General features: G+C 38.1%; 9 protein-coding genes and 2 non-coding genes across 11 annotated transcripts; 6 read left to right on the top strand and 5 right to left on the bottom strand.

Moving 5' to 3' along the window:
* Positions 1-42: 42 nt before the first annotated feature.
* MNS1 (mannosyl-oligosaccharide 1,2-alpha-mannosidase) lies at positions 43-1689 on the top strand (the record flags this gene model as incomplete). The annotated part of the gene is made up of 1 exon (XM_022819827.1): positions 43-1689. One exon carries the CDS (start codon positions 43-45, stop codon positions 1687-1689), a length of 1647 nt encoding a protein of 548 aa, XP_022676354.1.
* Positions 1690-1730: 41 nt separating this feature from the next.
* Positions 1731-2132, bottom strand: CTF8 (Ctf8p; the record flags this gene model as incomplete). The annotated part of the gene is made up of 1 exon (XM_022819826.1): positions 1731-2132. The coding sequence occupies one exon, from the start codon at positions 2130-2132 to the stop codon at positions 1731-1733; it is 402 nt and encodes a 133-aa protein (XP_022676353.1).
* Positions 2133-2426: 294 nt separating this feature from the next.
* On the top strand, positions 2427-3248 carry LNP1 (Lnp1p; the record flags this gene model as incomplete). The annotated part of the gene is made up of 1 exon (XM_022819825.1): positions 2427-3248. One exon carries the CDS (start codon positions 2427-2429, stop codon positions 3246-3248), a length of 822 nt encoding a protein of 273 aa, XP_022676352.1.
* Positions 3249-3393: 145 nt separating this feature from the next.
* On the bottom strand, positions 3394-3915 carry EGD2 (Egd2p; the record flags this gene model as incomplete). Its single annotated transcript, XM_022819824.1, has 1 exon — positions 3394-3915. The coding sequence occupies one exon, from the start codon at positions 3913-3915 to the stop codon at positions 3394-3396; it is 522 nt and encodes a 173-aa protein (XP_022676351.1).
* A 378-nt stretch (positions 3916-4293) lies between these two features.
* Positions 4294-4367, bottom strand: KLMA_R424. The gene has a single exon. It is a non-coding gene; the product is annotated as a tRNA-Phe (tRNA).
* Positions 4368-4881: 514 nt separating this feature from the next.
* Positions 4882-6726, top strand: MDM31 (Mdm31p; the record flags this gene model as incomplete). The annotated part of the gene is made up of 1 exon (XM_022819823.1): positions 4882-6726. One exon carries the CDS (start codon positions 4882-4884, stop codon positions 6724-6726), a length of 1845 nt encoding a protein of 614 aa, XP_022676350.1.
* A 1640-nt stretch (positions 6727-8366) lies between these two features.
* On the top strand, positions 8367-11525 carry NMD5 (Nmd5p; the record flags this gene model as incomplete). The annotated part of the gene is made up of 1 exon (XM_022819822.1): positions 8367-11525. One exon carries the CDS (start codon positions 8367-8369, stop codon positions 11523-11525), a length of 3159 nt encoding a protein of 1052 aa, XP_022676349.1.
* A 308-nt stretch (positions 11526-11833) lies between these two features.
* UTP9 (Utp9p) lies at positions 11834-13471 on the top strand (the record flags this gene model as incomplete). Its single annotated transcript, XM_022819821.1, has 1 exon — positions 11834-13471. The coding sequence occupies one exon, from the start codon at positions 11834-11836 to the stop codon at positions 13469-13471; it is 1638 nt and encodes a 545-aa protein (XP_022676348.1).
* Positions 13472-13843: 372 nt separating this feature from the next.
* Positions 13844-14488, top strand: XPT1 (xanthine phosphoribosyltransferase; the record flags this gene model as incomplete). The annotated part of the gene is made up of 1 exon (XM_022819820.1): positions 13844-14488. One exon carries the CDS (start codon positions 13844-13846, stop codon positions 14486-14488), a length of 645 nt encoding a protein of 214 aa, XP_022676347.1.
* Positions 14489-14582: 94 nt separating this feature from the next.
* SGM1 (Sgm1p) lies at positions 14583-16535 on the bottom strand (the record flags this gene model as incomplete). Its single annotated transcript, XM_022819819.1, has 1 exon — positions 14583-16535. The coding sequence occupies one exon, from the start codon at positions 16533-16535 to the stop codon at positions 14583-14585; it is 1953 nt and encodes a 650-aa protein (XP_022676346.1).
* Positions 16536-16845: 310 nt separating this feature from the next.
* On the bottom strand, positions 16846-16920 carry KLMA_R423. The gene has a single exon. It is a non-coding gene; the product is annotated as a tRNA-Lys (tRNA).
* Positions 16921-16988: the final 68 nt, after the last annotated feature.

The raw sequence follows: 16988 nt of genomic DNA, 5'->3' as shown, positions 1-16988 counted from the left end.
ACATTTATTTTCTCCAAATAGGGTAGTCGTTTTCCTAGCAACATGAAGTGGACAGTAACGCCAATTATTTGTGCAGTATTGGCCATAACTGTTTACCAGTATGGAGCAAGGTTCTTGCAAGAGACGTATAAGTCTAAGGACGTTAAGTTTGAGATTGAGTCGGTCTTCTTGGAATCCTGGACTGATTACAGGGAGAATGGGTGGGGCTATGATGTGTATGGGCCAGTTTCGAAAAAGGGTAAAAATATGGGACGCTCCGGTGATCCATTGGGTTGGATAATTGTTGATTCCATTGATACGATGATGATAATGTACAACAAAAGCTCAGATGAGGACCACAGAAAACAGTTTGCAGCTGAGATTCAGCTCGCTGAAGAATGGGTCGACAACACTTTGAATTACGACATTGATTCCGAAGTTAATGTGTTCGAGACTACGATTAGAATGTTGGGAGGCCTTTTGTCGGCGTACCATTGTTCAGAGACCTATAAGGTTGGTAATTCGACAGTGTACTTAAACAAGGCAATTGATCTCGGTGACAGACTAGCATCTTCTTTCACGCAGTCAGCAACAGGAATTCCATACTCTAGCATAAATTTGGGATCTGGTAAAGCCATAAAGAACCATGTGGACAATGGGGCATCGTCGACTGCTGAATTCACTACATTACAGATGGAGATGAAATACTTGAGTTACATAACAGGGAACTCTTCATATTGGACTCTTTCAGAAGCTGTTTACGAGCCAATCTACAAAAACAATAACGTTTTAGGTCGTCATTACCAAGGTTTAGTCCCTATCTACACTAATCCAGATACAGGTATGTTCCAAGGATCCACGATTAGATTTGGGTCTCGTGGTGACTCGTTCTACGAATATCTATTGAAACAGAACTTGCTAACGGGGGAGTCTTTGTACCGGAAATTGTATAATTTCTCGATGAAAGGTATGAAGAGACATCTTCTAGATAAAAGTCGAGGCAACCTAGCGCTCACCTACATTGGTGAAAAAGAGTATGGGTTAGCAGGGCCAACTTCTTCTAAATTTGACCATTTGGTATGCTTTATGGGTGGGCTTTTAGCTATGGGTGCCACCGATGGTAAACCATATACAGAAGCAATTAGTAGTCCTGATTGGGACCCAACAAAGCAATCTGACTGGGACTTGGCGCAGCAAATTACAAAATCGTGTTATGAAATGTACCGTCAAATTCCTTCTGGTCTTTCGCCTGAAATCGTTGTTTTCAATAGCAACTACCCTGTTTATGAAGACAACTGGTGGGTCTCAGAAACTAAGGACTATTTCGTCAAGCCTCTTGACAGGCATAACATACAACGTCCTGAAACAGTAGAATCGTTGATGTTTTTATACCACCTTTCTGGTGAAGAAAAGTATAGACATTGGGGCTATGAAATCTTCAAAAGCTTTGTAAAACACACTAAAGTTGTCGACGAAGATACGGAAACATCAGCATATACCTCTTTACATGATGTCATTAGTATCCCAACGAATAAAGCAGATAATATGGAAAGTTTTTGGTTGGCTGAAACACTAAAGTACCTATACTTGCTATTCGATGATGAAGTGGATTTGACCAAAATCGTATTCAATACAGAAGCACATCCTTTCCCAGTGTTTGATCAGAAGAGATTAGATGAGTTGAATTTAACCACCGGCTGGAAACCATAGGTAAACATGTACATACATATATGCCACTTTTTTTTTTCTATTTACATAATTGGTAAGGGTCTATCCTTAAACAGTATCTTATATCTTATAACGTCTCGAAGAGACACCGTGCCATCCTCTTTATCAAATTTTAATACTCCTAGCGGTGGATCTATTTTAACAATTTGGCCTAGCATTCTTTGCTTGCTCCCTATAAATAATGTCGCCTTTCGCGTTTGCAGATCATAAGACAAAATCCCAAATCTTACCATATCTTCACCGTCTTGTCGTATGAACCTACAATCGACATCATTCTCTGGATCAATCCTCTTACTTGGATATAAAAGGTCTCCTTGAATCTCTATCATTACATGACCCAATGGTGTGTTGATCGTTGTTGAGGCATCTGCGTCTTTCGAGAAGATATCTATCAATTTGTTAATTGAGATGTCTACACTCGGCATATTATAACAACTTGAATGTCTATTTGTGCAGAATTGTGGTAATGCCTAGTTGTATGTTTTAGCATTTGTTACCGTGATCTTATGTCACGGTTAGTTTCCTTAGGTTCAGCTACTTATGTTCTTTACGTTCTTGGTCGTATACTGTGCATAATTTCTTTCACGTTTAAAGCTTACAATACAAGTGTTGAACCAAAAAGTATTTGATGAGTTTAACTGATTTCCTTTGAAAGGGAAAGGGAAAATAAAACAAGGTTGGTAGGACTTGAATGAGAACCATCGTTGAGATCTATTGTAATGCTACGTGCAGTACGAAAGATAATTGGAGGTGATAATGATGTCAAAAGTGTTGTACAAAAGTACAATAAAGACTTATCTTCCATAACTAATAAGATACATGACTACGAAGCAAGTCTGAAAGGTGTAGATACCAAAAGAAAGAGAGTAAGCAGTGCAGTTACCTATTATTACCTTACCGTACTAACAGTTGTAGTTGCATATGTTTACGTGAAGTCTTCTACGGCTGCGGCTGTCCTCAGTGTCATCATTGGGTTACTTGTGTTGATAGGCATCAGGCTAGTTATAAAGAGGGTATATCAGATGCTGAGCAATAAATATGAATCGAGAATTGCGGCTTTAAGATCGTTGCATCAGGAGAAGATGGAAGAGTTGAAGCAGAAGACGAACTTTTATTACACAAATTCGCTGATCCAGCGTTTTTCTAGCGGCGAAAGTGGATCTGATGACTTGATGTTGTTAATTGATGATGAAGTGAAAAGCAAACAAGAGCAATTAGAGAAGCTTAAGGCAGAGTTGGATCGACTACGCGAGGATGAGCAATTAAAGAGCCAGAGTGAGGACGTTGAAGCCCGTGAAAAGTGGTTTGATAAAGCTTTGGGACTACTTGCTGGTGGAGATGACGTAAAGAATCTACAATCGTCCATTTCGCTTATCGTTTGTCCACAGTGCAAGGAATCGCGTGGATGCTACTCGGCGGTCGGTGTGCCTTTCACGTATATTTGTACCAACTGTGGGTACAAACAGGATAATTCGACCAACAACAGCAAGGAACCGCAAGAAACCGATTCATTGACCACAACAGAGACAAGCACCAATTGAAGCAAAAGCGTTACATTTGGTAATTATTAGGCACAATTCAAATTTAACATCTATATGTACTTTTAAGCTTACATACCGAGAGTTATATATAATATACTGTACTTTTTTTGTTTTATGATTTAGAATCGGACTAAAACTCCCGAACCTAATCGGACAAAGACATGATTGCGTTAACAATGTCACCATTATGCGCCTTCAAGGCCTTGGCAGCCTTAGCTCTGGTGACGTTAGCTTGTTGCATAACGATTTCGATATCATCAGCCTTCAAGTCAGACTCGTCAACCTCTTCGTCATCGTCATCAGCTGGAGCTTCCTTGCCAGCGTTGTCAGCAGCAGCTTGCATATCAGCTTGGATTGATTGAGGGTCCTTGGAGACAGCATCTTGGCCAGCTGGCAAGACACCTTCAGCTTGAGCAGCTTCTTGAGCCTTGGCTAATCTTTGAGGGAAGTCATCGATCTTGGCTTCACCAAACACAACGTAGTTACCACCTTGGGACTTGTAAACCTCTGGTCTGTCAATGGCAAAGATTTGGTTGTCCTTCTTCTTGAAAGTAACTCTGGAAATACCTGGGACTGGCTTCAAACCCAACTTTAGGATTTGCTCTTTGGCCTTCTTTTCGTTCTTAGAAAAGATAGAAACGTTGGAACCTTGAGGAATTTCAGACATGTTTAGTTTAGTGATTGGATATGCTTGTGCAATTGGTTATAATATAATTCTAACTATAAATCCAATTCAAATGTATATATTACAGGAACAATTCTTTGTTCAAAGATAATGTTCGACGTTTGAAATCTGTAATAGTTGCATGTAGAATCCAGTCTTTTGTCAAGTCGTGTTGAACAAAATTTTTCATCCAGAACGGCGAGAAATGAAAAATCAAAAAAAAAAAAAAAAAAAAAAAAAAGATTAATTAATTAATACAAAAAAAAAAAAAAAATCAAAAAAAAAACCCTGATTTAAGGGAGTAAATAAATAAAGTGCCAACAAAACAGGGCCGACATTGAAGTTGTTAAAATATTGAAATAGGAAAAAATAAAAAACAAAGTGCTGCTTCTGTGGATCGAACACAGGACCTTAAGAACTTCAGTCTCACGCTCTCCCAACTGAGCTAAAGCAGCGACTTTTGTTGAAGTTGAAGCCTTTTGGAGTGACCATACTCATAGTTGTAAGTCATACTTAAGTCCTATGCATAGAATTGTTTTTCTCTGTCTCTTTCTCTGTTTCTCTATTTGACATATAATTTAACATACATGGGTTCCTTATTGCACCTATTGAAAAGTCATTGATTGTTATATCACAACATTTATTTAATGATTAATAAACGAGAAACCACCTGCCAAAAAGAAAACGGCACGTTGTAAAGAGCAGCTGGAGTTGCCACTAACAGACTTACTGGTTCCCGAAAGAAAAAAAAACACTACTACCACAACTACAAGCAGTGTTTGATCAATTTATTTTATTTTATTGTATTTTTGTTGCTGATTCTTCTTCAGAAGGTTAGTGTTAGTTTCACTCAGTATATCCAGTATATCTGTATTGCATTGTATTGTATATCTTATTGCATTGTATGATTCCGCTGGGTTCGAATAGAGGAGATTAAATCAAAATTAAAGTACCCTAAGTGATATATCAATGTTTCGAGCTTCCAGACTGGGATCTGCAGCTGCAAATGTTACGTCAGGCCTCACATTAAATCACTTTGCATGCAGGCCTCGGCTCTTCAATTGGTGCACCGTGGGATGCATCTCGTATCAATATAGACCATATGCCAGAATCCATCTGCGACATTACTCGAATTCGAAGGATCCCGATAGTAGGGAACGAGGACATCATCAACAACAACAGCAACAGCAGCAGCAGCAGCAGCAGTTAGAACAAGGTAAAAAGAAGCAGCCACTACACCCACCCTTCCGGTTCATCACAGAACGTGATAGATTATTGGCACAGGCAACTAGTATACTACAGCGTTTGCGGATTAATCTGAAATGGACGTTGACAAGATCTATGAGACCATTCAACACGGACGATATCAGTGCGGTTGTCAGCTGGGTCCTTGTAAGCAACGTGCTCTTGATATTCCTATTCACCACGACTTTTTTATCATTGGCAATATACCTCTTGAATACGGTGTTTGCACAGGAGTACTTGGCCACCAAAGTTGGTAACTTTTTGACCAAGAATAGTGCACTATCCGTTGTCTTTGAGAGTGCCATCGTTCCAGACTGGTCCTCGGGTAAAATATCATTCAATAGAGTATTCGTCTCAAGGAGACCTAAACTCCCCTACGGTGTCACTAAAGGTTCTCAACAGGAAGCTGTTGAGCGGGCCAAATTGGCACTAAGCGAGCGTTTACTAGTGAGCAGAGAAGACTTTGACGATGGTAATTATACGCAATTTGATCTTACGATCGACCAAGTAGAAATATCAGTGTCTCTAAGCAAGTGGATTAATGGGAAAGGGTTCTTGGATGAAGTCACGATTAATGGTTTACGCGGTGTTGTGGATAGAACTCATGTCTTTTGGAAAGAAAATGATGATGCTAGAAACTATCTGAATGTACACCAACCTGGTGATTTTGAAATTTCCAAGTTTGTCATGAATGATGTATTGTTCACTTTGTACCAACCGAATGGTTTCAGGCCATTTTTGGTTAGCATATTCAATTGTGAACTTCCTCAATTGAGAAAGCACTGGCTTTTCTTCGATTTCTTGAACGCAGATAACATCAGTGGATCCTATGATAATTCGATGTTCACGATTCATAAGAAATACAAAGAACGCGATGTTAATACGAAAGCAGAATCGGATAATGCTTCAGGATCTGGATCCACTGGATCGACTTCACACCATTCCCCTTGGCATAAAGTTACTCAGATGCGTGTAGATAATCTCAATATTGACCATCTAAATGCAGGAATAGAGGGTCCATTTGGTTGGATCACCAGTGGTCAAGTTGATATGATTGGAGACCTACTGCTACCTGAAAACGATATCGATGCATCTCAAATCTCAGAGATTCTAACAGTCGTAAGAGACACCATCTTGAAAGAAGCACGCCGACACTCAGATATTATTCCCGTTGATATCCCAGAGCCTAAGGACATCGACGTGAAGCAATATTTCATTATGGATTTCTTTCTAAAATTGCACAATGTCAAGGCAGAAGTCCCATTGTTTAGCACCGACCTATCATATATTAACAATGCTTTGATTAGACCAATTGTTGGCTACATTAACTCAAGAAGAACATATATCCCTATCAGGTGTCGGGTAGTCAAAAATTTGAATGACTTCTCAGGAGCTTGGACAATCTATGATAGTAGGTTAATGGATGATTTAAGTGCTGAGGTATATGATGCCTTCGCGGATTACGTTGCTGACGATGAACGAATCAACTTACGGATGAAAAGGGTCGGGTTTTGGACACTGCAACTCATAATACAAGTGGTTTTGATGAGTTTGGGCGCTATTGCCTGAAATATATATCTTGTACATACTATTCATCATCTTACCATCCACCAATTACGAATAGAAAATATATACATATTAACGCCCCGCATATAACCAGCACTAGATGTATTTCATTAAACGAAAACTGAAAGATTTAATGACCAAGATATTTCAACACTGCAAATTTAATATTACCAATTGATGAGTAGACTTGCTATGAATTTAAAAATACCTCTTATGCTATTCAGTCTATCTAGTATTATGTCAAATTGTTTAGTTTGTGTTACGAAAATGAGGCAGACTTTAATATTTCAGTAAACTGTTTGGGGCCCTCAAAAGAAAGAAAACCAACTGACGCATCAACAGTTGGATAGATAGATGAACAGAGTAAAGGAGCATAAGGACCACACTGGTGATGGGAGAGGCTAATTCAACGCGAATCAGCTGGGTGGACCAGTTGCAAATCAATTTTGATGAACTTTTTGAATCTTTCGTGGGCTTAATCAAAACCCCTAATGAAAAAATCGTAGAACAGATACCTGATATAGATCCCAGATTGATAAATGCTATATGCACAACCTCCTGTGGTAGTATAGGAGCAATCTCCCCGGAAAATATCAACTGGAGCACTATCATTGAGGTACTGTTACTGAAAACGAAAGTAATGGATCCAGTGATGATGGTCGTTCTGTTCTTATTTGCGAGTTTGCTTCTATACGAAGGCTACAAGATATTAAAATGGGTATTCAGATGGGTAACAGGATTAGCAAAGACGGTTCCAGAACCCTTTATACCTGAAACACCGGTGTCAGTGTGTGAAACTTTGAGTGACACAGAGTCGATTCCTACACTAAAGCCTCCAGTTCATTTTCCGGAAGAACAAAGGGCGTTACTGCAATTCCAAAGGAAGAGTCTCGAACCTACGGTATTTAGATACGGCTTCGACTACGCTAATTCTATTCCAAATATATACCTGCCTGACGAAAGTACAGAGGAATTGGTACGAAGCAGCTTAGGTGAGTCGCACTCACCCAGCCCGTGTCCCTCACCTTCTCCCCTCCCACGACATACTCTCAATAAAGATGAGTGTAAAAACACAAAGAAACTCAACTTCAAGAGCCCCAAAAGTGAATCAACAAATTCCTTTATAAACTCTTCGTTCTCGGGAAAGGCAACTCCTCCTGCGAAATTGAGTATGAACCTGCCCTTCCAACTGGCAATGTCTCCTTCGAAGGCCTCCGTTCAAACGACGGAGGTTTCTAACGAACAAGCGAAAGCAGAACCTTTCCAGTTCTGATTATCCAATGTAATCATTTAGTAACGTTAAATATTATAAACTCTGCCAATTCCTGGCCACGTATATGTTCTCATCGTGTTTTCAATGTCCTCTATGCCATCAACCTTCTTAAAGGTAACTGTCACTATATTGTCACGTGACTTTTCCGTCTGTAGCGATTCTCGAGCTGAAAATTTCTTTTCAAAGCTCATCGCGCATGGGGTTAAGAGTTCCAAACTGGGAAGACTAGTAATCAAAACCAGAAAAAGTGTACATTGAAAGGTTATTATCGCTGTGAGAATATCTTTAAAAGCTTTGAACCGCTTTTAATAAGCTGTGCTTCAGGTTCTCATTTCATAATATATCCTGTGGCTGTACTTATCAGTTGAAAATGGACGTGCATTTACTGTTTCAGTGCTTTGAGGGAACTCTCAACCAGTCTGGTCAGATCAGACATGAAGCTGAACAGAAACTAAAGGAGTTAAGTAAGACTCCTGGATTTTTGGGGGCATGTTTGGATATTCTATCCAATGGAGAAGTTCCTGAAAGCATAAAAATATCTGCATCACTATACTTGAAGAACAAGATATACTATGGTTGGTCTAAAAGATCTGGTAGTTCTAATGAACTCTTGAATATTGAAGTAGACGCTGACGAGAAGCCAGTTGTCAAAGATATGCTTATTAATACATTGGTTCAGTGTGCACATACGAGTCCCAATTGTGTTAGAATGTTACAACCTGCTTTGACAACTATTGTTGGTGAAGAGTTTCCCGCCGGCAGATGGAATAATTTGTTGGAAGAATCGTTCAAATTGTTAGCTTCAAACGATATTGATTCTGCCTTTATAGGTTTATTGGCGTTGTCGGAAATATTTAGAACTTTCAGGTGGTCAACCAACGATGAAAGACAAAACTTAGAGCGTTTAATTGCCCAGCACTTCGATGATTTGTTGGCGTATGCAAATCAACTAATCTACCATCCAGGAGCTGTAGACGATAATAAAATCGGTAATATGGTCAAGCTTATTGTTAAAATCTACAAATTCATTACTTATCACGATTTCCCTTTCACTTTGCAAGCCCCCGAAAGATTTATTCCATGGGCAAACTTCCACGTAGCTATTATTGAACTACCGTTCTCTCAGAATTTCTTGGATTCCGTTGACAAAGATTCGCGCAAGAATTACCAGTGGGTTAAGGCGAAGAAATGGGCATACTCAAACATGTTAAGAATTTTCCAGCGTTATGCTTCTGAATCATTGACCAGAAAGTTTTCTTACGATGACTTTAAGCAAATGTACTTGAAGGATTTCATGCCTAATCTATTGCAACTATACTTCCATCAAATTGAAGAATGGGGAACTAACAAACTTTGGTTAAGCGATGAGTGTGTTTACAACATATTAAACTATATTGAACATTCATTGACTCAAAAAGCTAGTTGGTTGTTGGTAAAGCCACATTACAATGTCATTCTTCAACATATAGTGTTCCCAATTTTGTGCCCTGATTCGGAAACTCTTGAAACCTTCGAAAATGACCCTAGAGAATATATTCACCGTCATTTAGAAACATGGAATGATGACTATTCGCCTGATGTGGCAGCTGTTTCGTTGTTAGTTACCGCAGTACAAAAACGTTCTAAGACTACTCTTGAACCTACTCTGACTTTTGTGACAGAATCATTGAATGCTATTAAAGCTGCCTCTTCAGGTTTCCAATCATTACCACTTGAACAAGCAGTGAAAGTCGAGTCCTGTTTAAGAATTGTTACCAATATCATTGATAGACTAACATCACCTAAGTCTCCATACTCAAAAGCAATGGAAGAATTCTTACATGCTTTTGTCTTTCCCTTATTTAATTCAAACTATGGTTTCCTACGCGCAAGAGTTTGTGAAATATGTTCTAAACTATCAGAATACGAATTCACTAAGGAATCATCCATTCCAATCATATATGAGGGAGTTATGCATTGCTTTAATGACGAATCAGGCTTTCTTCCTGTTAAGCTTTTAGCAGCATTTGCATTACAATCTTTCGTTCAAAATACTACTTTCCAAGAATCTTTGTCAACCATCGTTGTTCCAACCATGCAGTCTTTATTGCAACTTTCAAATGAGTTTGAGTCAGACGTTATCTCAGGAGTCATTAGAGAATTTGTCGAGCAGTTTTCGAAAGAATTGCAACCTTTTAGTGTTGAGTTGACCAATAATTTAGTTCAACAATTTTTAAAGCTTGCAATTGAACTAAATGACGCGTCTAGAGCAGATGTGAACGCGTTCTCCGGGGGTGATCTGCCTGATGAATCTGATAAAGAGATGGCAGCATTAGGTATACTTTCAACCATCATCTCTATATTACTTTCATTCGAAAATTCGACTGATATTATTGAAAGTTTGGAGCATTCTTTTTACCCTGCTGCAGAATTCATCTTAAAGAATGATATGGAGGACTTCTACCATGAAGTTTGTGAATTTATAGAAAACTCAACATTTTTGTTACGGAGAGTTTCCTCGATTTCTTGGAAAGTCTTGGAATTGATAGGAGAATGCAACAGAAAAGAAGGTAGTATGGTTGCCTTCTATTTGGAAGACTTTATGATGGCTATTTCCAACTACTTGATATATGGTAAAGATGAGTTGAAACAAAATCAATTTTACACAAACATTTTATTTGAAATTTTCCAGACTGCCACCGCTAATGGTAACGAGGATAACGATCTCGATGAGATGTGTGTCATTTTTGAATTTGCTCAAAAGATGATTTTGGCGTTCGGAGATAAGATTCCTGAGAATTATTTAAGCACGTTCTTAGAAACTACTTGTAAGGGGATAGAAGTAGAGAAAGAGAGCTTGAAAACTCATTTGAATTATGGTGTCAATTCCTTTAACGTTTTATTGGCATCAATTGTGTATTACCCATCTCAAACTTTACAATACTTACATCACAAAAATCTATTGACCACATTTTTAGAAATATGGATTCAAACTTTTTTGCCAAAGTTCACGAGAGTTATCGATATCAAACTTTCAATTATGGCTATCTTGTCGTTACTAACTCAGGTCCCAACTCAAGAATTCCATGCATTACAAATTGAACCTGTTTACTCAAAGTTAGGCCCTATGTTGGTTGAGCTATTCCAAAAATTCCCAGCTGCATTGAAGGCGCTCCAAGATAAACGCCAAGAATTTTCATCAGACGCCTTCTCCAAATTCGACGGTTTTGACGACGAATGGAACGATTATGAAGATGACGACGAAGATGCCGTCGATGAGGCCGAAGAGTATCTAAAGTTTTTGAATGGTCAAGCGGATGGGCTGAAATTAGTCCGTGAATCTGGTGAATTCTTAGACCAAGATGATATGGATGAGCTTGAAGAAGATCCACTTTCTGGATCTGTCATTGACGATATAAATGTCTATGAGCTTTTCCAACATACGTTTACCAGATTGCAACAAAATGAATCTGAAAAATACCAACACTTCCTTTCTAGCATGTCACCAGAAGAGCAACAAACCTTCTTTAATACCCTTAACGCTCAATAAAATACTTGAACGCCTTCGTGCTGCTCAGAATGGTCGTTCGTATGTATGTGTGTATATATACCTTAACTATTATCCAACCTATACACTCTTCTCACTCCTACTACTGAGGATGCCCGGGTAATATTTTATTATTATTATTTTATTTCTTTTTTCATCATCCTGAAAAATTTCAAGCTCATCTCATCGCTAAGACCTACTTTTAGTCTAGGCAAAGAGTTCAGAAGTAACGCATTGGTTATTGGTACAGCTTAGGAAACACAGACTCCATATCTAGTCCAAGAAGAATAACCAAGAGATATTTGAATAAAATGGTTGAATCTGGTTATTCAGGCGGTGATTTCATCACTAGTTTCTCTCCGGGGGCTAATTTTTTTGCATTTCAATCCAATAGGTCTCAAAAGAACTCTATTGAATTGTATCCATTGCAAGATATCAATAACCTTCAAATCACAAGTTCTCAAGTTCATCAGATTGACTATGAGAATTATGATTTGCTGGTTTCTGAAGTCAAGCTGCTTACCTGGTGTAACAATAACATACCTACAGAGAATAACGCTAAAACTAGAAGTGTAAAAAGAAGAGGTAACGAAGAGATACAAAGTGAAAGAACGGAACAGTACTTTGTAAATGTATTCCCTAAGGGTAAAATTGTGGTATACTCTTCAAATGGTAAAGAAATTATAAACATTATCCAAAACAAGAAAGACATTCTTGGCATTGATTCTAATGAAGATGTAATCTGGATTTTGGATGATGAGAAAACGGTTAAAAGGTTCAATTATACTACTTCAAAACCATTGCAAACTTTTCATTTGACGGATGGGAAAAATGACGATATTATAAACTTTCAATTGTTGAGGTTCCCTAACAAGCTACTCTTGGCCATAACAACTGAAGAGGTCATCTACATTATAGATCCATCAAAGAAGAGACCTTCTACGTTTGCTAAGATTGAAAACTTTGGCTCCATATCCTGTACTGTATATGATGAAGACCATGTTGTGATTGCCGATGTTTCGAAGGTTATTCTTTACTCTTTGTCAGAGAAGAAATCCATCATGGAATGGAATATTGAGTGCGAGAAAGTCAAAGTCCACGATGACACAATTGTAGTATTGGATGTATCAGGAAATATCAAAGTTTTATCAGCAAAATCTGAAGAACCATTGGCTTCCGTTAAGGTCGAAAACTCTGAAATTTTAGATTTCGAATTAAAAGAGGATAGTATAGTTTTGGCTTGGATTGACGTTAATGAACCTAAGTTCGAAGTGATATCAAAGTCACAACTAGAGGAAAAGAAAGAATTCGCCTTTAACTCAACGAGTCCCATAGATACGGTGTCAGAGATTACAGAAGAAACTGTAAATAAAGATAAACCAGAGTCGAACAGAAAGGTTTCGAAAAAAGAACAAAATGAGACAGCCCAAATGCTTATTTCAGCTCTTGTTGATTCCGATTCAAATCCAGTCCATATACTAGACCTGTTATTACAGCCAGCATGGACGGATCACAACATTCATTTGTTTGTCAGAGATGATGTGAATGCAGATATCGTCAATAAACTATTTGACGTCCTTGCGAAACATATATCAGCAAATCCAGCTTCTACCGGACAGGCATCAACATGGCTAAAATGGTTATTAACACTTCGTAGATCTCAAATCAAGAGCATAAACTCCAACACAAACAAGCTCACAAAGCGTCTAAGGTCTTCTTTAAGGACAAGCGCTGAGTCTCTTCCAACCCTTCTATCTATTCAAGGTAAACTTGAAATGCTAGCAGGTCAATCCTTATTAAGAAAGCAGTTTGCAAGTATGGACGTAAATCAAGAAACCTCTAGCGACGTTCAAAATGGAGAACAAGACGATGATGCTGAAGCCGGGTTTTTGTTCGAAAACGGTGAAGCTGACGAGTTGGACGACCAATCTCAAGAATTACAAAACTAATACCAATTTCCTCATCCCCGTAATACTACTACATATTTATGTAACAGCACATTTAACCTGAAACTTCTTAGCATATAAGTGAGGTTCCCTAAAAGCCAATTACTACTGCAGTGACGGCTACTCTGATGAGTCTCTTTCAACCGCTAGAATAACTGTTGCGGTCATGATGAAAATTTCTTTTTTTTTTGAAAGCATTGAAAAGTCATCAAGCTCATCGCATGGTTTCCATTAGATTACTACATTACTCTTTAACTAAAAAGTCTTTTGAGTTATATTAGTCTCGATGGGATCTGGGAACTGTATTGTGTCATTTCAAAGGTTCAATCCTCGGTACTCGGTTCTCCCATCACCTATAGAATATCAAAGCTCAATATGTCCCAGGAAGATTCTGCTGCTTCTAACAAGATGTACATCTCGTACAATAACATCCACAAGCTATGTCAGCAAGTGGCCAAGACCATCATGGAAAGAGGTGAAAGACCAGATGTCATCATTGCTATTACTGGTGGTGGTATGATTCCAGCCAGAATCATCAGATCCTTCTTGAAGTCGAAGGGTCAAAAAAACATTCCAATCCAAGCCATTGGTTTGTCATTGTATGAGGACTTAGGCCTTGATAACCAAATCGAAACTATTGGTAAAGAAGTTATCAGAACCCAGTGGTTAGATTTTGGTGCTTTGGACAAACATTTTGATTCTTTAATTGGTAAGAGAATCCTTATTGTAGATGAGGTGGATGACACCAGAACAACTTTGCATTATGCTTTGACTGAATTGCAAAAAGAAGTACGTGAACAACAAGTGAAGTTGAACAGACTAAATGAGGACACTACATTTTCTATTTTCGTTCTTCACAACAAGGACAAGCCTAAGAAGGTCGAACTACCACAAGATTTGTTTGACCACGGTAGATACCTTGCAGCCGTTACTGTGCCTGACAAATGGTTGTGCTACCCTTGGGAAGCCATTGATATTGAAGAGCACACCCAACTTGCTATTGAGCAAGGCAATAACTAGGTGTGTTTGTATGTTGCTTTGACCGTGTTTATTATAGTCTATACTACAGAAGTAATATATATATGCAATTTGTTTCTTTCTTTCATGACGATTCTTATCCTAACTGCTCTTGTAATTGAACAATTTGTTGAACCTGAGTTCTCATTAAATCTTTTAAGTCTGCTACATCATTTTCCAACTCTTCTACACGTTCGGATTTTTCTCCTAGTAACTGAAGAAGGGTGCTTTGTTTATTCTCCAATTGTTCTATTTGTTGTGAAAGTTTGGAATTGTTAACCTTGAGGGTTTCAACTTCTTCGTTACTCTCTAACAAACGAGATATTTCTTCGTTGGCTTCTTCTTTTTCTTCCATTAGTTTATTGTATGCGTCTTTCATCGATAGCAACTCTGTTTCTAAACGTCTAATCTCACCTCCAAGTTTAGTAACCATTTGCAAGTTTGTATTGTTGGCGTAAGAATGCGAATCGCGCCCTGTATTCGTTCTTAATTGTGTAGAATTTAAATTTAAAGATAAATCAGTAGAGCCTTTTTTCATTAACTCAAGATCTGCTGCTTCCTCTGGTATATCAAGGTCTTTTTCGAAAGAAAAACTTGCCGCGGAATTATTATCAATATCTTCTCCATCTAATGGATCAATGCTATCCAGACCTTCATGATTAAGATTCCATTTAGTCATTGGATCTTCCTGTAGAAAATTAAAATTGTTATTAGAGTCTCTTTTCAAGTTTTCGGATTCTTTGCTTTGAGCCTCTGTGGGTATAGTTGGTTTCATGCTCAAAGCTCTCTCTAATTGAGTCTTCTGAATTTCGTGTTGTTTTTTTAAAGTTTCATAATCATCCGTCAGGTCCTCCAATTTCTTTTGGTTATTTGATAGTTCATCTTGAACTTTTGCCAAACTGTTTGTTAGCTCATGATTTTTTTTAGTCAATTGAGCTACCTGTGAAATAAATGAGCTATGTGATTCTTTTAGATTTGATAGCTCATTGTTTAATGACTCAATTGTTCCTTCGGCTTCGGCTTTATCTCTTTTTAGTGATTCACATTGTTCTGTTAAAGCATATTCAATGCTTGCAAAGCTTTTATTCCTTTCTTCTAGTTCTTGAACAGCGGATTTGTATTGTGACTGGAGTTTTTCGTACGAGTTGAAATCAGGACCGCTACTCTTTAGCCCAGTAGCATTAGAAGTAGTGGTTGCATTTTCCAAATCAATTCGTAATTGTTCTAACCTTATTTCTAACCTATTAACTTCTTCTGCTGAGACTTCTTCTAAGGCTTTATACTTTGTATCGAATGATTTTTGTAGTTTGGCTTCATTATTCACCATAGCTGCTAACTTTTCTTTCAACACAGTGTTCTCTTCACCCAATTTCTTCAATTCTGCTTTTTTCGTTGCATATTCGTTATCCATATGATCATCATACTCCTTTTTCAAATTTTCATATTTCTTGTTGAGGCTATCTAATTGTGACTCCGTATCTTTCAAGGAAGTCATCAAGGATTGATTTGTATTTTCCAAGACATTTACCTGGGTTTTTACATCCTGTAGTTCATCAAGTTTGATACCAAAATCAGATTCCAATTCTTTGATTGTCTTATTTAGCTTCTTAATTTTATCAGACTGTACTAACTCTTTCTTCGATAGCGACTCGCCCTCTTTAGTAAGAGCTTCGATTTTCTCGTCTTTTTCCTTAATTAGTTTGATCAAACTTGAATCTGAGGGATTCTCAGAAGACGGTAATTCAGGTTCCTTAATAATAGGATATAACTTTCTTAAAAGGGTGATGCTATCTAACTCAAGCAAACTGTCTGTTTCCATGTGCAAGAGTTTGCCATAAAATTCTCTTAATGCATCATCAGAATCCTCTTCAGTCTTCTTATATTCGGTTTCATTATTTTGCAATCCTTCTGCATCGTGTGAATCTACCTTATCAATTTCAGGAGTAGGTTCGGCTACTCCGGGCGAAGTAACTCTCTTATTCTTCTTTCTATTCTTCGATTTAGCTTTAGCAGCGAGGTTTAAACGCTCTTGCACCGATAATTTTTCCATGATTCCTAAGAATAATGTTCAGGCACTGTCATAAATACGTTCTCAAGAAGAGTTAGTTGTAGCTATGACACTGCTATGATGAACAAGAGCCTCAGTTTGGCTCTGAAACTTCAATTAAGGAGTTTGTTTTTGATTGTATTCCATTCCATTGTTTTGATAAGTTCAAATAGTGAAGTAACACATCTGGAGAGACATGTAAAACCCACTTGTATCTGATGTTCGCCACGTGACCTACAAAAGAACGATGCCATTAAAAAAAGAAAATTAACTGCTCTTTCCCTTTTCATGGGAAAAGGACAGTTTAAAAAATAAGCCCTGCGGGGGGCTCGAACCCCCAACCTTGAGATTAAGAGTCTCACGCGCTACCGATTGCGCCAGCAAGGCCCGATTGTTGAATGAGGGATTTTACAACCAGAATATATGGTATCTCTTTGACACATGCCTGAAAGTTTA

Source organism: Kluyveromyces marxianus, chromosome 4 (assembly GCF_001417885.1).
Source record: "Kluyveromyces marxianus DMKU3-1042 DNA, complete genome, chromosome 4".
Lineage (NCBI taxonomy): Eukaryota > Fungi > Ascomycota > Saccharomycetes > Saccharomycetales > Saccharomycetaceae > Kluyveromyces > Kluyveromyces marxianus.
Note: the sequence above shows the minus strand (reverse complement) of the source record. Positions and strands in the feature narration are given on the sequence as shown.